We start from the raw sequence: 25,631 nt of genomic DNA, 5'->3' as shown, positions 1-25,631 counted from the left end.
AACATGAGAAGCTGTCACATTCTGTATAACTTTCTGCATAATTTGTAGGTTTAAAAGGAGATTTAATTTGTAAAGGCAACATATTTGTATTCTATAGTTCGTCGCTGTTTTTAAAAGGCATCAAATTTTTTGTTTGGATAATCCTTTCAATAAATAGTGTAAGACAAGAAAATTAAAAGCTAAAATGAATTTAGCTTTCTCACTCTGTAATCGACATAACGTACTTCTAGAAATATTCAAGAAGAAAGAAAATGGTATAGAAGATGTTCTTTACTTTTGTACACAACTTATTCTTTCTCAATACAAATCCATTCATGTAATTAATAATCACACCAGTTTGAAAAGAAAAAAAATAAATAAATAAGAGGTAATTAAGAAAAGCAGAGGGGAGAAAAATAATAAATAAACAATGAAAACCACAACTTCACGTCAATACTTTCAAATTTATCTCCTGATTGAAGCAGCACCATGGATAGCAGCTATGTAAAAAAGCTGTGTAGCAGAAAGGATAATCATAAAAGCCTCCATTGTTTTCTGCAAAAGTTCCACATTCCACATTCCATTATTATTCTCTAATTATATTTCATTCAAAATCCATTTATATATAAAAATATGAGTAAGACTATGAAATATTTATCACAATTAGAATAATTGACTAAAGAGATTAATCAGTATATATAATATAAAAAATTATAAAATTACTTAGTTACTTTTTGGCAGATGATAAAATTTAAAATCTGAACTAAAGCATAACGAAATGACAGTAAGTAATGGAATTTTTTATTCTTACCAGGCGAGAATTTCTGACGTTAAGCTGGATCTCTTTGCAGGCGAAACTGCATAATTATATGTTAGTGATATCAGTAAGTAACATGATACAACAAAACTTGTTTTATCAATGCAAAGCAAAATTACTTTGATGATGGCTATATCATCACTGAGAGAATAATAGACATAAATTAGTCTTCAAATTTACCAGTATTAATAAATTCTTTGTCTATTAATAAAAAATTAAACAAACAGACAAATGTATTAACTGCAAAATCCGAATGATGTTCTTGGGATATGGTGTCGTTTTTGGTTAGAGTATGAAGTTGGAGGAAGAGATTACCCCATGGCAAGAACAGTGAGAGCCCATGCAATGGAAGCCACTGAAGCTGCAGATGGTAAGCTCTCGGAAGTCCATGAACGGACATGATTGACTCCTGTAATTAATGATCCAACGCCAGCAACTCCAGCAATCAAAGCAAACGTTACAAAGAATCCAGTGGCAGCATTTCCCATTGGGAAGTATATGGGTGAAAAATGAGCAGGTAGATCAAATCCTGGGCCTGCATTCACAAAATAATTTTTTAATTCACTCATCACTACAGAAATTCTAGTTATTACTGTGCATATTCTGTTTTTAAATATTTGTATGAGACAAATTATGTATTATCAGTGTGAAAAGTTTGTACTGTCAACTAGTCAGAAACCATGACAGATAAGAGTTATAAGGAAAATGTTATAAAAAATCATACATAGCAATTTATGATTCGATGCTGTTTACTTAAAATAGAAGTTATTTATTCGATGCAAAGAGTATAAAAATGAGAGGGGCTTGTACTAAGGAAAGATAGGATAATTTATTTACCTATGACAAAGCCATGATCAATGGCTCTGTTCATGGCCCATCCACCAATGCCTAAAACTATGACATACATGCAGAAGTTGAGCCCCAAAAGAAGGGTGGCAATGGGCTTCATCTGATCGTTAGCCATATAAGTAGACAAGGAAAAAAGCTGGTTGGAAGGAACAAAGAGAAAGGCTAAAAGGTTGTGAAAGGCTGAAAATGAGAAGAAGGATGTGTTATGTGGAAGTGAAGGAGGTGTTATATATGGGAGAAGCAGATGAAAGGTTAGGTTCTTTACTTGCTAAGGCTGCTACTTCAAAAGGGCTATGCAGGTTGTAAAGATAATGCCTCATGCTTCAAATTCAAGGCAAGACCAAATATGCCTCATCCTGATTCTTACTTGCTTCATATTTTAGTTTATTTTTAGTATTGGTACCTTGTTGAAGGGGCTAGTTGTTCCTTTTCCTAGGCAAGTCATATTCTTTGCCTTTAGGTAAGTCATATTCTTTGCCTTTTCAGAACGGGAAATGGTAGATTTACATACCTAGACTCATTTCTAGGGTAAAGGAATACTGGTCCTAACCCTCACCCTCAACCCGTGTTCTTATTTCTAGTGTCACTGTCAAACACCTTCAGTCTTGGAACATTATTGCTTTCTTTCTTTTCCCTCTCTCTTTGCTTCAGGTGACGATTCGGGGTTGCTATGAAATATTCTGCATGCCTCAAATTTTCTTCTTTTCTTTTCACACTGTCACCTGTGTAGCTTGAATACATGCATTTAATGATAAACCATTCGTGTATAATATGTGTTCGCAATTAGTTAGTCATGTCAGTGACGAAAGTTTTCCTTTTGACTCATGAATTTTAAGAGGTGTTTCGAGTGTGGAATGGAGGTCAATATTCTCTTTACTCCGTTTGTTCAACTCTAATTCACATAACTAATCCGTTCTTACGTACGGTTGATCTTGCATTTTAGAGATTTTTTGGGATTTACATTGGTGGTGTGCGACCGAGAAGACGCAAGTCATGATGTGATTTTGGGTCCGTAGATGTTTTGGTTCGTTGGTGTCGTGGTGGCTGATGGCAGCACAGTTTGCTCCTTTCTAACCTTGTGGTGGCTCTTTATGTAGCAAGAAAAGAACAAAAATCTTAATAAATGAAAAAAATGAATAATAAAAATTGTCACGTCTTTTAATGCTATTTTGTCACATATTTTAGTATTTTATAAAATGATCGCTTATTGATATTAGTTAAGATAGACATTTAGCTATTTAAATGCTATGGACCAAATTAAACAATTTTAATAGAAGAATGAACCACTTTGAAAATTGAGAAAAACTTGAGGACCATCTTAAACAAATATAAAAACTAAAATAGATATTAAGTCTTATTTTATTTTTTTCTTATATACTAAAGCAATTCGTTGCTGCCAGGAAAAGAAGGTTTAATATGGGACTGAAAGCTGGTCCAATTACAAGTTAAGAAGCTTTGGTAGAGTGAGGTATGTGATTTCATATTTTATTACCTATATTTGGTTTAAATATTTCATTGGTTGCTAGTTGGTAACTCCTACATTACTTGTTTTTGGCATATAATTGTGGACATCAATTTCTCACTAATATGATGAGGCTTGCTGCTGTAAATTTAATTTACTGAATTGTAATACACGAGCATAATAGTGTAGAAGCTGTCAAATAAGGTTGATGATGAGGCTAACTTCTGTATGAGGTAGACTATATTGTTGATTATGCATCATATAAATTTGTTTATTTTGAATACATGCAGGGATGAAATACAAAGAATTAAGGCTTGTAAGATATCAGCGGTTATAGAGAAGTTTTAGCTAAAGTGGCAAAAAGTGAGTTCAAGCTTTATAACTTTTTTTTTTTCAATTTTGCATTTGAATGATGTTTTTATTACTGTTGTAATCTTGCCGTTCAAGTCTTTTATTTTATTTACAACTATACTTCACCTAATAATATATATAGTTGTTTTATAAAAGAAAGTTATTATATTTTCTTATTTCTGAAAAATGTTTTATCCAAAGCTAAACATAGATAAAAGTATAATGCTAACTTTTTAGATTTGAAATGTTTTAATTAATTTTGTATAAATTTAATATTAAATAAATTCTAAAAGGATGGTTTTAATCAGAACTAAATTATGAATTTGAAATATTTTTTTTATATTTATCTTATTATAATATACAACAGACTTAAATATCAAAATCGAAAGCATGAAGAATGCACAAACCTACTTGTATTTAAATTAAGTTATGATCTTATTAATAAATAAATAAATAATTTAGTAATTAGTGATAATAAATTATTATTTAAATAATAATGGTATAAAAATACTAATTGTGTGATTTCTGTGCGTATTCTTATGAATTAATCCTAGTCCTTTCATTTGGCTACTCTGAACTTCGTGCCGAACTTATGTTTTTAGGTTCAGCCAAATGCTCCATTCACCACCATTTGTTACATCTCTTCAGCATTCCCAGAATCTTCCGTACAAGGTTTTTCAGCACTTCATCTTCTATGTTAGATCTCTGCACCAAGCCCCAGCACCTTCAACAACTCCATGCCAGGTTCTTCCTCCATGGCCTCCACCAAAACCAATCTCTTTCCTCCAAACTCATGGACTGCTACTCCAAATTTGGACTCCTGGACTTAATGCAGAAGCTTTTTTACTCCATTCAAAACCCAGATTCTGTTCTCTACAGAGCAATCTCAAGAAACTTGTATCAGTCTGGTGAATATGACAAGACCCTCTTTTTGTACAAAGCGATGGTTGGGAAGTCCATGTACCCAGATGAAGAAAGTTGCTCTTTTGTTTTGAGATCTTGCTTTTGTTTGTCTCATGAACAAGGGAAGATAGTTCATGGGCAGATAGTAAGGCTGGGTTTGGATGCATTTGACTCGGTGGGAAGAACTTTGGTAGAGTTGTATGACATGAATGGTTTTTTAAATGTGGATGAAGCTGCTGAAGGAAAATATGTAATGGAATTGAATTATTGGAATAACTTGATTTCAGAGGCATCTGAAAATGGGAAAATGGAGGAAAGCTTTAAATTTTTGTGTAGGATGAGAAAGGAGAATATCCAACCTAATTCAAGTACTGTGATTGGCTTGTTAAGGTCCACTGTTAAGTTGAACTCTCTGAAGACAGGACAAGCCCTACACTCCTTTGTTGTTGTGAGCAACCTCTGTGAAGAACTAGCTGTAAATACTGCACTGTTGTCAATGTATGCAAAGTTGGGTAGTCTAGAAGATGCAAGAATGCTGTTTGAGAAAATGCCTGACAAGGACCTTGTAGTCTGGAACATAATGATTTCAGCATATGCACGGAATGGATTCCCCAAGGAATCCTTAGAACTTGTATATTGTATGGTTAGATCAGGTTTTAGACCTGACTTGTTCACGGCAATTCCTGCCATTTCTTCTATCACACAGTTAAAGTATAATGGATGGGGAAAGCAAATGCACGCTCATGTGATAAGAAATGGTTCAGATTATCAGGTTTCCATTCACAATTCTCTGATCGACATGTATTCTGCATGTGATGACTTAAATTTGGCACAGAAGATTTTTGGCTTCATAATGAACAAGACTGTGGTTTCATGGGGTGCAATGATAAAAGGATATACAATGCATGATCAGCCTCTCGAGGCTCTGTCTCTATTCTTGAAAATGAAGTTGAGTGGTACTAGAATTGACTTCATTATAGTCATTAACATCTTGCCAGCCTTTGCAAAGATAGGGGCATTGCATTGTGTAAGTTATTTACACGGTTACTCTTTGAAAATCAGTCTTGATTCACTCAAATCCCTTAAGACATCCTTTCTTAGTAGCTATGCAAAATGTGGTTGCATAGAAATGGCCAGAAAGCTTTTTGATGAAGAGAAAAGTATCCATAGAGATATAATTGCGTGGAACTCAATGATCAGTGCGTATTCTAAACACGGAGAGTGGTTTAGATGTTTTCAATTGTACAGCCAAATGAAACTATCGAACATTGTACCGGACCAAGTAACATTTCTTGGGCTGCTCACAGCTTGTGTTAATTCAGGCCTTGTTAGCAAAGGCAAAGAGATTTTCAAGGAAATGGTGGAAATATATGGTTGCCAACCTTGTCAGGAACACCATACTTGTATGGTTGATCTACTCGGACGTGCTGGCCAAATCCATGAAGCCAATGAAATAATAAAAGCTATTCCACTGGAGTCAGATGCAAGGGTTTATGGCCCCTTGTTGAGTGCCTGTAAGATGCACTCAGAGACCCGTTTAGCAGAACTTGCTGCTCAGAAGCTTATAAATATGGAACCTAAAAATGCTGGAAACTATGTATTGCTCTCCAATATATATGCTGCAGCAGGAAAGTGGGACAAAGTTGCTAAAATGAGGAGTATTCTTAGAGATAGAGGACTAAAGAAAACACCAGGTTGTAGCTGGCTTGAATTAAATGGACAAGTGCACGAGTTTCGTGTTGCAGATAAATCTCATCAAAGATGGGAGGATATATACTCAATCTTAAATGTACTAGAGTTGGAAGCAGGGGATATGGAGAATGATCTTAAACTTTTTGACCCTTCTGTCATTAAGGGGTGTGAATTGCACATGAATCAACATAACCTAAGACATAACACGATAAGTTAAGATAATCTAGATGTCATGTAAGCTCCACTTTTACCTTGGAGTTGAAGATTATAAATTACAAAATTTTACTCATCAGAGATCTGCTCCACCTGAAAAAAGGGTCATAAATGTGTATTGGTCATTCCTTTTCATTTGTTAGGCTGTTTTATGGCTTTGGATAATTTTTTTAAGTGGTATTTATAGTATCATAAATGAAAAGAGAAGATAGTTATGCACATTCTGTCATTTATTTATTGTAACTATAAAGGCAAAGGCGGGTTTTTACGTATTAGAGGCATTTTTATTAACTTGTTGGAATGTGCAATTTTACAAAATTATCTAGCCTTTGCTGTTTTGATTCATTCCGCAGATTTGTCTTTTGTTTTATTTTGTTCTCGATCGAAATCACTCTCAAAACTTTCTTCTTTAGGATTGTTCACTTTTAGGTTTTGAAGTGGTTTTTATATAAATTGGTGTGTTCAGTATTATTGATACTTTGTTAGGTCATTTTCTTTGTGGAAACATAGTTCTAGAAGGTTATAAGCAGGGGGTTGACAACAAATAGAACCAACTCAAACTTATTTCAAGTTTCATTCGATAATCAATTCATTGAACTTCCTTAAATGAGTGAACATGTTAAATAATAGGTTCAACTCAAATTATGATTAGTTTGATTTGTTTAGTTGATAAAATATACAAATATATGCCACCAATGTTGTAAAACCCTTAAGAATGACTCTTTTTCATTCAAACTTATTTATTTTTTCTTTACTATTTAAATTACAAAATTATAAAATTGGAGAATTGTAAAATTACAAAATTATATGTGATAAAAACTCAGTAACATGACGGATAATAATCACATCATCCAATCAAAATAAATTAATATAAAGAATCGGGTTGAAAAATTTTAAATTTTTAAAATTTCAATAAATTACAAAAATTCATTTGGAACTCTATCGAAAATTCTTAATCTTATCAAAGTAATTTAGACTTAATTAAGCTTAATTTAAAATATTAAATTTATGAGAAAGCCTAATTTAAAATTTTAAATTTACGAGAAAGTTTTGTCTGAACAAAATATTTACATAAAAGATTAAATTGACGGAAGCTAGCAAATCGGTGATCTGCCCTTGTGTTTTGGAGAGAGCAGAGAAGAGAAGAGAGAGTGAAAATGAAGGTTGCTCCGATAGTGGTGTTCTTGTTCAAAGACGATGAGGGTTTCGCCGCCGCTATCTTACAAGCTCTCCACCCCAACACCTCATCCTCCTTCACCCGCCGGTGATTCTTCTTCTCTTTTTCTTCACTCAACTCAAGCTCATAATCATTATTCATTCATGAATTTTTGTGTTGTAGAGAGGAACCATTCGACCACTCCCTGGAGCCTTATGGAATCAAGCACGTCAAAGCATCTGGCAGCGTTTCGCACTTCGTTGATGAGCACGGCGCTTATATGGTCACCCTCCTCAACCGCTCTTTAACTCTTTTTTCTCGTGTTTTATCAGATATTGTAATATGATGGTAATTGATTTGTAAAGCACAAAAATTAGATGCCCTTTTGGATGAAATTGTGAAATGATAGTGAGTGGTTGCCAGATATATGTTAAATTTGGCTTTCTTGTTGAGTGGAGTGGCATTGAAGAGAGTGAATACAACTTTTGTTTGACTGCTGAGTCCTGGTGAGCCAACCTAAAAAGGTCTTAAGTCATTCTGACAATCCTTGAGCCTCTTACAAAGATGGTAGGTTTTTATTTTCAAATGCTGGATCTGAAATTTTGGTATGGATAGAGGTGGTTGGTTGTTGAAGGTTGCAAATGAGTTCTGTGGTGGGTGGACTAGACTGTTCTTACTTCGATGTTAAATGAAATTAATGAATGGATTCCAATGCTTAGAAACAGCATATTGAGCGGATTCTCTCGATCAACATCTTTGTTTTTTCCTTTCTGAAAACAGAATTTATCAATCATAACTGATTTATTCTCCAGTCTAGTATCTTGTAGTTAATTTCACACTCCCTTGCTAGGATATGATTTTTCATATCTTTGTTCAAGGTGTTTCTATGATTACGTGTGATGTTTCAACTTAAACAATTGTGAACTCTAGTATTGTCTTTATATTGGATAAATTTTTCTGCTGAGGTTGGCTTTCTGAAAATTTTACGAGCTGCTGCTTGATTCTGTAAAGTTGGAGTTAATACTCTGAGCAATTAGATTACAATAATGGTAAACTTAAACCATACAAATTTATCTTCTGAGATGATTTGTTATTGGCATGCTTTAGAAATACATCTGATTTTGCTAGACTTTTCGTATTCAGGTCTCAATTGTGGCTATGGAGCATTATGAGCCACCAGTACTAGCTTGTGCTCTAAATGAGGTCCTCAATAAAATTACTGCTGATAAATCATCCCTGCCAACACTTTTGGTACCATTTTTGGTGGAATCTTCCAAGGTTAAAGGGCAAGTTAAATACCTAGGATCAGATGAAAGCAAACCTCTAATATTTGGTATACGGATCGGTCAAAATACAGACATAATGCAGGCATTACTCAACAAAACACAGGAGCTACCATCTTCGTTATGGATTCAACATGAAAATTTTGCATCTTTTCTTCACTTTGTTCGTGTAATGCAGTTGCCAACCTTTCTTCTAATTGGACAAACTAGTCAATATTTGGACACTAAATCCTCCAAACATCATGAGGTATTCATTTTCTTCATCACTTTTAAAGCATGCTTATTTTATATCTCTATAGAAAATTGTCTACTAATTTTGAGACTGGTTGGTCTCAATGGATTGCATATCATGTGGCTACCGTCCTGTAAACAGGGTTACAGGGGGACTGTTGGCTTAGTTATTCTATTTCTTCCTTGCAATAACCTAAAAAAGAAATTGTGTAGCATTCTTCATTTTTTATCATTCAATTCAATAAACTGGCGCCTCTTCAACAGCTAATTTATGTTTGTTTTTGCTAGATAATTCATGCTATAGGAGAAATTTTGGCTAGCGCTACAGGTCTGCAGTTTTCAGAAGAGAGAGTGGTATTGAATCCTAAGAAGAAATCAGGTGAAAACAAAGAGCCATGGCGTGCATTATATGGTTGAAACATGGATCATTAACATACTGATTTGGAACATGTATTTTCATGGATCTGATTCGCAGAACCATTGATCTTATGTATCAACTATTTCCTTCAAAAGTTATTATAAATTCCCCCCATATTCTCTTTGCACCTTGTTGAAGTATCTTCGTATTATGTAAAGTGATGGATGTTATAATAACACGTAGCTGCTGTTCTTTGAGTATTTGTGGGTTTTATTTTCGTTCACCGTTTATGTTACATTGTGTACTTACTATCGCTTTGGTCCTATTACCTCTTTTGAAGAGAGGTCAAGATGAGAGCAGCGATTTTTTAGATTTTTGTTTCTGTAATAGAAACACATTAAAGTCGAGGAGTTTCTAACTAAATGTCTACATTTTGTTAGCGATAAAACATTTCGGTATACGGAATAAATGATTCAAAAATGTTATTTTAACATCCTCTGTTTTTTTAAACATTTCAAACAAGTAGTTCTTGATTTTAACTATAATAATATGAATATGTGAATTAACAAAATTTATGTATAAAATATTATAACAATTATTACCTTGACAGTTATTAGTTAGTTACATGACTAACTGCAATTCTCAATATATCAAGTAATTATTCTTGAAGGACACGTTTCAATTATACTTTTGGAGAAAATTGACTAACGTTCTTATAAGCAGAGATGACAGAGGACCCACCAATTTCTAAAAAAGTACTCTTCTAAAAATGCAATATTGGGATGTTCTTATATTCTGTTTTTGTCTATTTTACAGAGGTAGTTGAGAAAATGATATTACACATGAGGCAGTTATGATACTAGTACTGTGTAATGTACTGTCAAAACAAGGTTATCTTAGTAATGATAGCGTGCAACTGCTAACTACATTCATAAGATAACACAAGAAATGACGTTTTGCATGCCTTTGTTTGACGAGTTCTCCAATCTCATGTTTAGATTCCCAGTAACTAATATCAAGATAATCATCCCTCCAACCAGAATGACATTCTTTTTGACCGGATTCAAGCTTCTGCGTCGAGCCAGTGATTGTTAACCTGAAAGATTCCATCAATAACTATCAGTCATGCAGATGAACAGATAGAACCAACTATTAACAAACTGATTTAGCGAAGTTTAAACTTACGATCTAATAATTAATAACTAAAGTAGAACTAACTACCGCAAAGAAATTACACACACCTAAAGTAGCTGAACCAAAGAAATAGTAACTTGATAATGGAGTTCTTGATCGAACAAAGTTCAAGAATAGCGTGTAAAATACCTAAAGTGAGACCACAAAACGTAAATGACCAAATCGTTATACGGAACGCCATGAAACATAAAGCAGAAGCTAATCCGAGGGAAGAAACCTATGATAATACGTGGAGATTCATTCATTGGGACTAAAACATTTGTAGGGCTTAGGCTTAAATTTTCTGAAAGAAAAAAAAAAGAAGAACGAGAAAGAAAAGAAAAACCTAGTTCCTGCCTCGATGGCGGCCACCGCGACCATGGCCTTTTCGTCTACGACTTCCACGACCTCTTTCAGCAGTAGAACACTCAGGGGAGCAAGATGGTTCGTCATCTTGAGTTGAAGGGCCTCCTCCACCGTCAACATGGCGATATTCACTTGTATATTTCTCTTCTAAGACTAAACACCAGGTTTCAATATTACTAACTGCGATAGGAGTGAGACCCTCCAACATTCGCGCCATTTTGACGACCGAGTCAAACTCCCTTGGCAATCCTGCCAAGACCGCTTCAACGTGATCTTCTTCAGACACAGGATTACCTGTTTCAGCCAAAGAATCAACAATGCTTTGGATCTTGCCAACGTACTCAGACACAGACAAATTTCCTTTCCTTATTGTCCCCAGCTCTGACCTAAGTTGCCAAACCCTCACCGCCAAATGAGAATGGAAGAGTTCTTTCACCGTTTCCCAAACCTGCCACGAGTATTGGCATCCGGTCATCAAAGAAGCAAGGTCTTTGCGCATAGACGATAACAACCACGTGCGCAACATCTGATCTTGAACAAACCATCGCCGGAACTTTTCGCTTTCGATGTTCTGCGCGCGATCGCTCTCGCTTGCGTACGGTTCAGGATCGAAGATCTTCTCCACGAACTCTAGCAGATTGCGCGCTTTCAAGACAGCTTCAACTTTCTCATTCCATTCAAGATAATTCTTGCCGTTCAGCTTAATTGGTATTTCGTCGGTAAGAGTTAGGTCGTCGGATATTGATAGAGATGACATCGCTGACGTTGCCGCCGAAGCCAACGTGGACCACGCCGCCGATGCCGCGGACAATGATGTCGTTGCGGATGCCGAAGTCGAGGTGGACACGGTAGTCGTAGTGACTGTTGACGCCGACGACGAACTGGCCGATGGCGAACTGTCCGACGGCAGCGACGTCACCGGTGGTGATGTTGAGAATGGCACCGGTTGCGATACGGAAAACGAATTGGGTGGCGATGGTGTTGATGCGGACGCATTGCGGGTAGACGACGATGACGTTGGGTGGCCTGACGATGACGTTGGGTGGCCTGACGATGACGTTGGGTGGCCTGGCGATGACGTAGGGTGGCCAGAAGATGACGTAGGGGGGCCAGAAGATGACGTAGGGGGGCATGACGATGTGGAGGGGGACTTTCTAGAGGAAGCCGCAGAGCCTTTTTTTCTACTGCCTTGTTTCTTTGGCGCCATTTAAGTGTAGAGAAGAGGATTCAATATTGGAATGTACTTTTTATTTTAAATGTGATTCAGCTTTATATTTATGCTAATAACACAAATCACACAAAAAAAAAAGTTATACCGTATGAGTATAACTTACTTTTTTCGCAAAAAGTATTACACAAAAATAGATAATTAGGGACAGAAAAAATATTTACTTATCTTTAAAGTCAGCAAGTATCATTATTTTAATTATTCTTTTTGATGCTGTAATTCAATTCACGTAATAATTTATTTATTAAATTTTATTTAGATGGTTTTTATTTATACATTTAACAAAATCTAATTAACTTTAAAATAGAATTATAGACTAGAGAAATATTAATTATTTAATACCAACTTAAAATTTTATTTTGTATATTTATATTTTTGTAGTAAAATGGGCTTGAATTTGTGATTTGTCAATTTTTTATTTATTTTTCTTTTAACTTTTAAGTTATATATATATATATATATATATATATATATTACAAATATATTTAATTATATACATATTTTTTAGATTTTTAATTCATTAATTAATCCATGTTGCATAAACTAAAATAATTATTACATTTTCATATTAAATTGTTCTATTATAACTAATAATAAAAATATAAAGTTAATTTGTATGTGTTAATTTAAACTACAATAATATTGTATATTTGTATTTTTAAAATAATATAATTTAGACAAATTCATGTTTTAAATTAGTCAACTTATATAAGATTTTAATTTGAGCTTAAGTAGGTCCAATTAAAACTCTAACATAATGGAACTACAAGGTCCACATACTAGCCTAATACCCTAATCTATCTATTATCACATATGAAAAGTGGCTACCTTCAACATGTTATTACTTTCAAAATTATATGCTAATATATACTATTAAATGTTTTAACTACTTTACATATCTCTCCCTTTTTCAAGGAGATACCATTCTGAAATTTTTGTTTAGAGGTATTAGGTAAAAGACCAACTTAATCTCTTTTAAACCTTTTTTAAAGTACCTTTATTAGAAAAATTCGCTTAACCATTTTAGCTCAACGAAATTACGTAGAATAAGATTTTGAAAGTTTTTGCTACATGTTCGTTTAACTTTTCCAAATTTGATCAGACATCGTTGAGACGTCTCTTACCAATTAATTGATAATTTGATAGATGACTACATTATACTTGAGTTTTGATAAAATAAAAATATATTCAATAAGTTTATAAATATGATTTCGATTTTTCTTTAAAAAATCATCACATAATAAGTTAGCAAAATCTAAAGTGATTTTTCTTTCGTTTTTTAATTTACCTACCATGGTACCATAGTGAACATGATCTCCACGAAATAAACATAATATTTTAGCTAATACACGAAAGTGCCGTATGATTCTTTTATTTATCGCAATCATAACTTAAAAACATCTTATTTTGAATAAAACTCCCTCATTTAAATTCTCAAGTTACATCCCACTACAATAATTAAATCTTTATTTATTATAACTTTCATCATTTTATAATAATAATAATAATATTTATTATTATTATTATATTTATTTGTTATAAATGATAAATATTTGACACCAAAACAAATAATATATAAATAAAAATAAATAAATAAGAGCAATGCATAACTGAAGATAAATATGATTAAATACATAAGATTAGTGAAATAAATATAACTAAATAAATCAAACTAATGTATAATTCAAGATAAATATAAATAAATAAATAAGACAAGTGGAGATAAATATAGATAAAATAGAACGAATATGTAGTTAGAAGTAAACAAAAATTAAAATGAGATTAAAGACATCTTACTTAATATAAATAATTATAAATAAATAATAAAGTATAAAGATAAAATAATAAATGTCTCGTTTCCTTGTGAAGATACACTCGATCTGAATTTAAACATTTTAAAGATTATCTCTCTGTTCTCATTGCACTGATTTAATCTATCTCTTCTTACGTCTGTTTTTTTTCATTCACCTCACTTACCTATTTATAAGAGTTATTGTAATAATTAATTTAGTCAAGTTTCAATAAATTCCTTTAAACATATTCCAATTACATTAGCTTCTCACTTTTCATTCCATATTTTTCTATAAAGTGATTCTCAGATGGGATAAGGTCTGCAGCTTCCCATGTGCAACCTTATCTCACTTTCTTCCTTTATTTTATTTTATTTTTAACAAGCTATTACTTAATTATTATTATAACATTTTAATGGATTGTTTAGTAGTTCTTCGTATAATTTACATAGTAATATATAACATATACAATTATCTTATTCTATTATTTTATAAAAAAAGTTTAAATCTATAATATATATAAATCTCCATTGAATAAAACTAATTTTGGCATTGCACCCAAAATTGTCTCTAGAGGAAATCTGCTGAACACTTTGAAACATGATAAGAGAATTTTCCATTGAACAAATTTACAGTGATGAGAATGGATAACAAAATAGAGAGTTAACAGAGAAGAAAAGTTCTTTACACTTATAAAGGCACAAAAGTTAGCAGGTAGAAGCCTTCTATTCCTATTCTACAATTGATCTTACATTCAAGTTGACTCTGTCAAGAATAATATTATTGTATCCTTTAGACCATGACTCTAATTGTTAGTGTTTGCCCTAATTGTTGGATATTGATAGAGATGTGATTGCGTAGGTTGCGCTCGACGTGTATGTGGACGACACCCGTGACGTGGACGATGATGTCGTTACAGACATGGATGACAAATTTGATATCGACACGGATGTCAGAGTGACTATTGACGCCAATATTGGTGAATTGAGCGACCACACCGATGCACCGATGCCGACGACAACAACGTTATCAGTGGCGATGTCAAATATGACACCAGTTGCGATAAGGAGTACGAACTGGGTGGCAATGTGGACGCATTGTGGTGGGAAGACGACGATGACGTGGGGTGGCATGACGATTGAGAGGGGGACTTTCTAGACAATTAGGATCTTGAGTCAAATATAAATAATAAAAATTAAAAACAAAATATAAACTAATTTAAAATAAAATCTATCTAATTTATTTTTATATTATATCAATAAAATAAAATAATATTATATTTAAATAAATGAAAAATCAAAATTATTTATTTTTATTTTATTTTTATTAATATTAAATTAAATATTATTAAATCTAAAACTAATAAAAGATTCAAACAAAATTATTAATAAACCCTAATTTAAGTTTATCCCAAAAATATAAGTATAGAGAAGAGGATTTAATATTGAAGTGTAGTTTCTATTTTGAATGTGAATTAGCTTTGTAATTATGGTAATAACATAAATCACAATTTCAATTTTATCCACGAGAAAATCTTAAAAAAGAAAACAAAATTTATACAATATAAACTAACTTACTTTCTTTACCAAAAATATTACACGAAAATATATATGATAATTAGGGATAGGAAAAAATATTTACATATCTTTAAAGTTTGCTAACATCATTATTTTAAAGATTAAATATATTTTTAGTTTCTTAATTTTAAGTGAAAATTAGAATTAGTATCAAATTTTGAATTAATTTAATGTCCTATCTTTAAAACTGCATGAATTTAATAATTTAACTAAATTTTATTAATTTTATTTAGTATTTTAAATGTGTTTCTTAGTCAACATTGAATAAAAAATGTATCAAATATCATTTTTAAAGTTAAAAGAAATGTGTTTTAAACATCAAATAATTTAACAAAATTTAGTTAAAAGAACTAAATCTATACATTAAAAAGTTGAAAAACTAAATTTGGTCAAAGTTTTGAGAAAGAATTATTTCCAATTTTCACCTAAGAATCAAAAACATATTTAATTCTTTTTTTTTTAAGTAGGCCCAAATATCCTAATTCAATTCACGTAATAATTTATTTGTTAAATTTTATTTAGATTGGTTTTGTTTAAACATTTAACAAAATCTAATTAACTTTAAAATAAAATTATAGACGAGATAAATATTAATTATTTAATACCTACTTCAAATTTTATTTTGTATATTTATATTTTTATAGTAAAATGAGCTTGAATTTGTGATTTGTCAACTTTTTTTATTTTTCTTGTAACTCTTTACGTTATATATATATAATAAATATATTTAATTATATAAATAATTTTTAATTTTTTAATTCATTAATTATATATTGGATAAACTAAAATAATTATTACATTTGTATCTTAAATTATTTTATTACAGTTAATAGTAAAAAATTATTTTGCAAGTATTAATTATTTAAGTTACAATAAAATTGTATATTTCCATCCTTAAAATAATATAATTTAAACAAATTAATCTTTTAAATTAGTCAACCTATACATGGTTTTAAATTGGGCTTGAGTGGGTCCAATTAAAATTCTACATAACCCTAACATCTACCTACAACCCGTTGAGGGAACCCAGGTACAAGCCTTTTTATTCCTACTCTACAATTGATCTTACATTCAAGGTGACTCATGTAAAGAATAGCTTGGGTAAGTTCACGTATGAGTGTCGCAAATTCGTGTAGCCTATGCTTGAAAGAGGTTTTTTCATTAAACTAGGCAAATTTTAGGTATAAATTATCGATCTAGACAAAAAAATTTAAATTAAAAAAATAGACAAGTCGGGAAGGTTCATATGACTTTAAATGTAGAAGTCATGTCCTCCCTACACGACTTCATTCTGATACTGTAGTTAGAGATGAAGTCGTGTATCCAAAAAACGACTTTAGGGCATGATAATCAATTACCAGGTATTGTAATCGATTACCACACCTTTTTCATAAAAAAAAAATACAAAAAAATTGAAGTTGTGCACCTGACACACATCTTTATTTTTTTTTAAATTTTAATTTTTTTTAATTAGAATCATTTATAATTTGTTAAAAATGTTTTTAAATGTATTTAAAATAATTAAAATTATATCTAATTAATAATTAAAGTTTTTAATATTATTAAATAAATAAATTTCATGATTTTAATTATTTTTGTAATTAAATTAAATTTCTTATAAAATAATTTCAATTAAATAATTTATAACTACAATTATGTCACTACAAAAATAACCTATTTTACTAGAGGTTTGTTTCTAGGGGTTTTATAAACCCTTACTACTTTCCGCAGTTATAGTTAAAATCCGCAGTTAGATTTTGTATTTTATTTTTTAATAATTTTTTGACACTTTTAAAGCAACCTTAATTTTCATTTTGCTACGCCTCAAGTTTTCGTTCGCACCTCAAGTCTTTGTTCGCCATTTCTTCTTTAGAACGTTCGCCTCGACTTCTCCTTTTTCTCTTCATAAGCTTCACATCTTGCTTTATCCAACCTTCTCGTCTTGAATTTTTCATCTTCACAACCTTCCCTTCCGTTTTCTTTGTTTCACTTTGCAATTCCTAATTTGATATACAAGCTTCTCTTTCTTTTTCGTTTTTGTTTCCTCCATTCTATCATTTTCTATCTTCGATTTGTTTCTATTTCAGTCACCATTTTCATTTTCATAAATCATTGCATGTCTCTTTCTATGCATTATTGTGAACCGAAACAGCCGGTAGTTGAAGCAACCCCTTGTTTGGCTCCGCGAGTTTTCTAGAGTGGTGCCTCATCAATGGTAGCTCATTTTAATTTGTCTATTGAAGCATTAGCAAATAAGAATTCGTTACTAATAATTTCCAGAATAATTCATTGTTGTTGTTTGTGCAAATTCTAGGGTATTCCCCTTTAATATCTTGGGAATTCAATCGGCAGAAGTATTCATGATTCGCAATAATGCTAATATGAAAAGATTTATCCTTATCATTTTGAAACTTCTAATTCTTTTTTAGTTTATCTATCATCTACCTAATCTGTCATTTCTATGACTTTGAAGCATCATATATTATGCTAGTTAAAAGGATTCATTTTATTTTTTTGCATGTGTTGTTTGTGTGTTCAGTAGTAGATAGTGTGGTTGCAGCTGTTTGTGCTATATATCATAAAGACAAGATATTTCATTTACTCATCTTTGAATACACAGTTTGAACTCTTTTATCTTCCTTTCAATGTACTGCAATATGTGTTATTTTTTGTAGTGTATATCTCTGCATACCATTACAAACACTTCTTATGCAGATCCAGATTATGGTGTTATTGAATCCACAACTTTGAAGTTTAGACAAAGTTAGAATGAGTTTCTAGCTCAGTTGGCACAGTGCTTGTCAGACTTAAGGATTTAATTATATTATATGTGTTATGTGTGTTCTGTTAACCTACTTTTTTTCTTTTTTTTTTCTCATCAACTGTTTGATTTTCCAATAATATGTAACATGAAGGGTAAAAACTATATGCTTTAAAGCTTTTGCTGTTTTTGACTAACGTTTCACCTTGGTAGGTTGGGTCTGTTACTAGTATTTGTTGCACTTGTTTTCTTATAAGATGTGATTGGTGAGTTCCTTCCCATTTAAAGCTACTGTATTTATTTGAAGTTATTGTTTTTTGATATGATGTTTGTTTTCACCTTTGATGTAGCTTGCATTTTCTGTATTTGGTAAGAATACAGATCTTGATGTCTTGAATCATCCCATTCTTAATCTGGTTTACTATTTGGTAAGTCAACTTCTTGTATTTCTTTGTCAGGGAATAATGTTTAATTGTTGCATTAAATTTCTCTACTAAACCAATGACTAAAGAAAAAAGGGAAAATCCTAACCGGTGGGCACCAACACCAGTTAAGGAGTAAAATAGAAACTTTTCACACAACATAAGATATAAATGTTAACGAGTGGCAACTTGTTAAAATGAGTAAACATCTTAACTAGTAATTATATGGATGCATTCTACTTTATACTCCTTGTTACTGACCCAATCAAATTTCTTACTTAGCAATCTCTTGTCTACAATTTATATTATTTGTATACCATGTTTTATTCTTTGATAAATTACTTGCAGGAAAGTTATCCACATTGTTGGCCCAAAGTATGCAATTAAGTACCATAATGCTACAAAGAATGCTTTAAGTCATTGTATTTATATGGAGGCAAAGAACTATCCCCGAGCTGCACATGGAGTTATAAGTGAGGATTTATGTTGTCATGATTTTAGTTTATCAGTTTATTCCTTTTGATGTTGCAAGCTGATGCATGATTTATTAGGAAACCTCATGGGAATTTGAGAGCGAAATTACTTTTGGGAATTATTACTACATGATCATTGTTGTTTCATTTCTTCCTTACATAAAGTAAATGAAGCACTGATAATAATCTTGTAATTATGTAATATATTGTATATAGGGAAATATTATAGTATATAGAACAGAGTCCACACTTAAACCAATGATCTCAGAAAGGATTATGAGTAGCTTATAACAATCTTCATATTGTTGAATTCTCTTGTCTAGATAAACATCTGCAATTGGATGCTCAGTTGTGTTTATGAGGAAAGAAGAAAACATCAGGGAAAAGGATCACTGGTTTTCAGGTTGTTTACTTCTCTCACTCTTTTTCTCGTTTGGAATTTGCTTTTCTGGGACACCCTATACAAAATTATTGAAGGCTGATCATTAATCACATCATATATGATTAGTTTTTGCAGTTTTCACCAACTAACCCTAGGAAATTATTGGTTGCAATTGAAAGAAAGAATGCATGTAGCATCTCAAACTTTCATCTTAAATCTCACTCCATAGGTTAATCCATTTCTCATTTTCATATGATTTTTTTAGTTTTTTCCTGTTGAATATAGTGAAAAACTATATTTGAGATTAATCTCTCTTGTATTAAATACACACATATGGTTCTCTATTTATAATAGAAGAAATATGGGCTAAGCTCAAAATACAAATGAGAAATAATAACAAACTAACTAAAAGATAAAAGATATAATATATCTAACACTCCCCCTCAAGCTGGAGCATACAAATTGTATGAACTAAGCTTGGAATAGATGAACTCAGTGTTGAACTAGATGATTTGTCTTCAAGAGTGTGAGACAAACATAGATGGACTAACAGCAGCTTGTGAAACTTCAACTTCAAAAGTGGATGAAGGAAAGTAGTGGTGGACAATGATAATCTGCAAGGACTGATTCCCAATCAATGATGGATGAGTGACGGGATCAACAGTGGTAGCTGAAAGCTAAGAGCTACAAAACTGTAGGGACTACACTAAATCCTCATCAATGATGGTTGAGTGACGGGATCAATAGTAGTAGCTGAAATCTCCAAAACTGCAAGGACTACACCCATATATATGTGACTTGCAGTGTCTTGGAAACGTACTCCCCTTAGTGTGAACGGCAGAAATGTGGAATATCACAGTTGCTGGACCACTAAAACAAAACAAAATATTAAGCTACAATGCTGAAACAAAGGCATCAAAGATCCAAAGATATGTTGGAGGTCCAAAATTCTTTGCTGGACAACTCTTAAGTGGTGATACTTAACAGTGTATCACAAGAAGATCAGACTAAACTCTAGCCAAAGAAGAACTGACGCAGTTGCGTCTGTTTGAGGCGGTAGCGACTGCAACAGCGGTTGACTACTATAAAACTGTAGGGACTAAATTGCCATCACTGACTGATGGGGCCTGTAGTGGCTGGAAGCGACAAAACTACAGGGACTGCCATCACTAACTGACGAGGTGATGGGGCCTACACTGGTTGGAAGCATACGACGCTTGGACAGCGGCAGCGGCAAACGGTGCCTAGACAGCAGCAAACACCGTCGGACAGCGGCAAAACAGTGTCGGACAACGACAGACGGTGCAGACAGCGGCAGACGGTGCGAACGAGGCTTAGACGGCGACCACTAGGGTTAGGTCGCGCTTGAAGAGACGGTCCAGATCCACTGGACAACGGTTGAAACTGTGACGATCGCCGGCGAGACGGCGGCGCGTGATAGATACGCACCCGAGACTGGCTGAAGGAAGGCGGCGTGTAGAGACGTGTGGAGAGGAGTCTGGTCTTCACTCCGACGGGGTTCGCCGTCGCTCGAGGAGACACTTCAGATCTGCTGGTCATCGGTCGAAACTCTGACGGCGGCCGGCGACAATGGGGGACTGGCCGGAAAGAAGCGCTGCGTGGCGGCGCGTGACTGAGAAGTGGCTCTCGAAACCGGCGTGGTTGGCCGTCGCTCGAAGGGACGGTCCAGATCCGCAGGTCACCCATCGAAACTGTGACGGTGGCGGCGGCGGTAGCGGCGACGGCGGCGGAAAGTTGCGGCGACAACGATAGCAGCGACGGCAGCGAAAAGCGGCGATGGTCGGCGACTAGCTGCACTGAGAAGAAGAGAAAATGGACTGTCGACTGAAATTTTAGGGGCTGCCGGTGGCCATGGCGGCCGGCCGCCGGCAGACAGCAGAGACGCGGAAGAAGATCAGAGAACCTGCTCTGATACCATGTTGAATATAGTGAAAAACTATATTTGAGATTAATCTCCCTTGTATTAAATATACACATAGGGTTCTCTATTTATAATAGAAGAAATATGGGCTAAGCCCAAAATACAAATGAGAAATAATAACAAACTAACTAAAAGATAAAAAATATAATATATCTAACATTTCCCTTTGTCTTGTTTTTTTCTTTTCTGAAAGAAGCTAAGGGTAGTTTGTTTCTTGTTCTTTGGTAACACAAATTTTTGTTTTCAGGTGATCAGGTGCAAGCAGAAAGTAGACCAATATATTGTGCCTATCCTGATTTATGGACATTTTGGTCTTTCATGGAAAGTTAAAGTTGGTGCAAGAAATATTTTAAAAAGGCACTTCTGCTTTCTGAAATATATTTCAAATTGCATAGGTTATTTGAGTGCATACTTTATTATACAACATCCATTTAAATTCCTCAAATGATGATTACACAGTAAAGTTTGGGGGCATCATGACATTTTTCCTTAAGTATAGTATTTGTTGCTCTGTTTTCTTGATAGAGTTTTCTAGCAGTTGCCCATATGATTTTTTAACTGAATTTATTTAAATGAGTCAAATTGATTTCGAAACGTCATTTGCTCTTTACAGGCAAGATATTAAATGCATTCCAGCGGCTGGTGTATTATCAGGTGTTGTTTTTTCTTTTCTGGCTGCATGATTATTTCAATCATAAATCATGGTTTATAAATAAGTAATTTGTCTAGGAATTTGATTTCATTTTAGTAGGTGCCAAAATTTCTTCCAATCAGTTTGACGACTTCTCTGTCTTTGTTGCCGAGAAGGATGATACCAGAGAATTAAACGTATCACAAAATATTTAATTGAAATAATAAAAAAAGTGACAACATCCATAGAGAATAGAAAAAAAGGAGAGGCAAAGGTGTAGCATGGAGGAGATACATAGCTCAAAAAATGATGATAGGGTGGTATTATGGATCAAATCAATACCTGGGAAGACTTCTATAATTATGCCAAACAATGTATTTTAAATTAAAGCTTTATGGTCACAAACATATCCACAAGTCTTCTATGTTTCTTCTACTTTCACAACGTGTCAATAAAAAGTTGAATGCTTAATATCTATTATAAGTTTTCACATTTAATAAACTAGAAAATCACATGTAAGGCCAATTAAATTTGATAGTGAAATTTTGAAGTTGATAATTAATTGCAAAAGTAAGTCAGAATAAAATATATAAAGTACTACTGGTAGACACATAATTCAAAGAAATCCACTCATGTGTGATTAAAATATTGGATAATTTATCATGTGAATAATGTTTTAAATATTTTAAAAACCCTACAACTTTTTTGTCAAATAGCTTTGATTACCTTAACTTAATTAAACTAAATTTGTTATATATGTAAGCAAATTTTTCATTTGAGTATTGTTTCCTTTATAGTCACTAGTAAAAAATGACGTTTTAAACTCGGACATTATACCTCGGTTTTTATGGAACCGAAGCCTATCAAAACGCGGTGGCACTCTGGTAATTTTAAAAGCATTATATGCCTCGGTTATTAGATAACCGGTGTCTAAAAATGATACTGATTCGGTTTCCAGAGTGAACCGAGGCCTAATCCTCACATACCAAAGATACAACCTCGGTTGGAAAATAGAACCGAGGCATATTGGCTTCGACTGCGGGCCTTAAATCGAGATTTATCAAAACTTTTCCCCAAAATTCTCCTCCTCTTCCCCTCTTCTCTTCTCCTGCTGCGACCACCTCTTCTTCTCTTCCTCTTCTCCTACAACGTCGACGACGGTGGACGCAGCGAGGACGCGCGGCGGCGGCGAGGACGAGGCTGCGGCGAGGATGTGGCTGCGGCGAGGGGAGGGGCGGGGGATCTTGCGGCGCCACGCTCTTCTCAGCAACTGGTAGCGGAAGACGGAGGATACCGGGCGGAGAGCTGCGGCGGAGCGCCCCAGAAGGGAGATCCGGTGCGGAGGCAGAGGCTCAGGGCGGTTAGGGATGAGTTCGACAGGTTGATCTTTGTTTTCTTCTTCTTCTTCTTCTTTTCTTTGCTGTTGTTGCTGATGGAAGATTGTTTTGTCTTCGTTAAGGGGTGGCGGAGGTGAGGAGACGAAGAGGTCTTTGAGCTTGTGGCGGACGCGGGCCTCGGGGAGGGGCGGGGGATCTTGCGGCGGGGGATGGAATTGGCGTCGGGCGAGGAACATGCGGAGGGTCTTGCGGCGGCGCAGGTGGACTACAGGGGTGATTGTTGGACTGCGAGTGGGATCTGAGAGAGGAGAGGGAAATAGATTGATTAGAACTGAGAAAGGAAAAGGAAGGGAAGAAGGCTTTGGACATTGATTTGGGTATGCCCTTTGCATTGTGACACACATTTTGCTTCTCTGGTTTTGGACATTGATGACATTGTGTTGCTGATTGAGTATGGACTGATTGATTCCTGTTACAGTTTTCTTCTTTGTTTTAAATTTTTGAGCTGAAATTGGAAGAAATTTTGGGAGCTGAAATTGGAAGAAATTTTGGGAGAATTCTTGGATTTGTTTGGCATGAGAGAATGACTGAGAAATGAATGAACTGAGAAATGAATGAACCGTGAATGAGAGTCAGTTCGAAAAATAAAAAAAAATACACTCTAATGCCTCGGTTATCTAAGAACCGAGGCATATTCTTGTCTCATTTTATCCCGGTCTACAACCGAAGCATAAAGTTTAATCTTTTTACCTCGTCGGTATATGCCTCGGTTGTAGAACCAGTGCCTAAAAGCAAAAGTAACCGGTGCAGTATCCTCTTAGTGTACTAGTGAGTATAGATGCACTATATTTCTACATGAATGAGTGAAGAAATAGTCATTTAAGATATTCTATTATAATATCATAATCGTGTGGAAAATGGGAATGTGGTAAGAGTAAATGGGTGGTAAAGTGGATAGATGGATATGATGATTTTATCCGTTAAAAGTAGGTGATTTTCAAGATAATATTCGTATCTTAGTTCCATCAAATGTAAAAGCTTCAAGCTTCAAGGTCTAAACTAGTTATGTTTTCACTGTCATAATTGCAGGTTCCTTTGTCTTTGTCATCATGGCCAAAGTTGCATGCAACAAAAAAACCTTAAGATGATGCTCTACATGAATGAATATTTTCTCGGGTTTGGGAAACACGGGATGACATGATACATATGAGAAATTAGGAAGAAGTTTTTCAGGGTTTTCTTCCGAACCAAATGGAACTAAGGCAATTAGCTTAAAGGAGTTTGAGGGGAGTGGATGACTTAAGAGACCTTGAAAAAATTAGACATTGTTTCTTTTTTAGTAATGTAATGAACATCTTAGTCATATTTTTAATATTTTAATTTAGTATTGAATATTTTTATTTTTAATATATCAACGATTAGTTGTATGAACATGTTAATATGTTAAACAATTTGAACAATATAGTTTATTCTATATATAGTATGTAGTTTTAGTTCATATTATTTTATTCTATGTTTGGTTAATAAAACTAATTTTATTTCAGTCTCATTTTATTATAGTCAAAAACTAAAAAAAAAAATATGTACACATTTCCGGCGGCTTTCTGGAAAACCCCCGCTAGTTTCGGTGGTTTTTCCAAATCCCCCACTAGTTTCGGCGGTTTTTTCAAAACCCCTGCTAGTTTCGGCGGTTTTTTCAAAACCCCATCTATTTCTGGTGGTTTCAGCAAAACCCCACTAGTTTCGGCGGTTTTTCAAACCCCCTAATTCCGACGATTTTTCAAAAGCCGTCGATAATTACTTAGCGACGCAGTTTTTCCCAGCAGTTTTTCTAACCGCGGGTAATGTACTTTCCGGGAGTTAAAATCGTCAGAAACGGAAAAAATAACCCTTGATAAAAATCTAAATATTTGTAGTGTGTTAATTATCTAATTAAAAATTCAAAAAAAAATCATATTTCTATTCTTTTGCATTTTTATTATTATAGTATATTTTTTTAGAAATTATAATTAATTAATAACAATTTTTTCATTATAAACTATTTAAATTAATAAAAATATTAAATATAAATTATTTAAATTAATTAAAAAACAAAATAATTAAAATTGTAGGGGTTGACGACTTCTTGAAGTCGTGCACCCCCCACACACTTTCATTTTTTCAATTTTTTTATATTTAAAATGATTGATAATTTATAAATAATGTATTTAAATGTATATAAATATTTAAAATTATATATAATTAATAATTAATTT

At 33.5% G+C, this 25,631-nt stretch overlaps 4 protein-coding genes across 6 annotated transcripts; 2 read left to right on the top strand and 2 right to left on the bottom strand.

Annotated features, from left to right (window-relative positions):
- Nucleotides 1–216: 216 nt before the first annotated feature.
- On the bottom strand, nucleotides 217–1,853 carry LOC108323527 (membrane protein PM19L). The gene is made up of 4 exons (XM_017556007.2): nucleotides 1,634–1,853; nucleotides 1,112–1,331; nucleotides 791–836; nucleotides 217–534 (listed from the first exon to the last, which is right to left on the bottom strand). The coding sequence occupies exons 1-4, from the start codon at nucleotides 1,758–1,760 to the stop codon at nucleotides 445–447; spliced, it is 483 nt and encodes a 160-aa protein (XP_017411496.1). The 5' UTR covers nucleotides 1,761–1,853; the 3' UTR covers nucleotides 217–444.
- Nucleotides 1,854–2,357: 504 nt separating this feature from the next.
- LOC108323526 (pentatricopeptide repeat-containing protein At1g11290, chloroplastic) lies at nucleotides 2,358–6,565 on the top strand. Of its 2 annotated transcripts, XM_052875736.1 has the most exons (3): nucleotides 2,358–3,113; nucleotides 3,398–3,470; nucleotides 4,061–6,564. In XM_052875736.1, exon 3 carries the CDS (start codon nucleotides 4,153–4,155, stop codon nucleotides 6,268–6,270), a length of 2,118 nt encoding a protein of 705 aa, XP_052731696.1. In that variant the 5' UTR covers nucleotides 2,358–3,113; nucleotides 3,398–3,470; nucleotides 4,061–4,152; the 3' UTR covers nucleotides 6,271–6,564. The 2 variants fall into 2 exon arrangements, with proteins under 2 accessions (XP_052731696.1, XP_017411495.1); XM_017556006.2 differs by lacking the exons at nucleotides 2,358–3,113; nucleotides 3,398–3,470 and having other exon boundaries at nucleotides 4,021–6,565.
- Nucleotides 6,566–7,356: 791 nt separating this feature from the next.
- Nucleotides 7,357–9,554, top strand: LOC108323525 (uncharacterized). Its single transcript, XM_017556005.2, has 4 exons — nucleotides 7,357–7,530; nucleotides 7,606–7,705; nucleotides 8,566–8,952; nucleotides 9,225–9,554. Exons 1-4 carry the CDS (start codon nucleotides 7,424–7,426, stop codon nucleotides 9,351–9,353), a joined length of 723 nt encoding a protein of 240 aa, XP_017411494.1. The 5' UTR covers nucleotides 7,357–7,423; the 3' UTR covers nucleotides 9,354–9,554.
- Nucleotides 9,555–10,036: 482 nt separating this feature from the next.
- LOC128196300 (pectinesterase inhibitor 10-like) lies at nucleotides 10,037–12,054 on the bottom strand. 2 transcript variants are annotated; one of them, XR_008248436.1, is made up of 3 exons: nucleotides 10,814–12,054; nucleotides 10,536–10,617; nucleotides 10,037–10,390 (listed from the first exon to the last, which is right to left on the bottom strand). XR_008248436.1 is itself a non-coding variant. In XM_052876655.1 (2 exons), exon 1 carries the CDS (start codon nucleotides 12,038–12,040, stop codon nucleotides 10,814–10,816), a length of 1,227 nt encoding a protein of 408 aa, XP_052732615.1. In that variant the 5' UTR covers nucleotides 12,041–12,054; the 3' UTR covers nucleotides 10,037–10,390. The 2 variants fall into 2 exon arrangements, 1 of the variants encoding a protein (XP_052732615.1); XM_052876655.1 differs by lacking the exon at nucleotides 10,536–10,617.
- Nucleotides 12,055–25,631: the final 13,577 nt, after the last annotated feature.

This window comes from Vigna angularis, chromosome 4 (genome assembly GCF_016808095.1).
Source record: "Vigna angularis cultivar LongXiaoDou No.4 chromosome 4, ASM1680809v1, whole genome shotgun sequence".
NCBI lineage: Eukaryota > Viridiplantae > Streptophyta > Magnoliopsida > Fabales > Fabaceae > Vigna > Vigna angularis.
The sequence above is the reverse complement of the archived record's forward strand: the minus strand, read 5'-3'. Positions and strand labels throughout refer to the sequence as shown.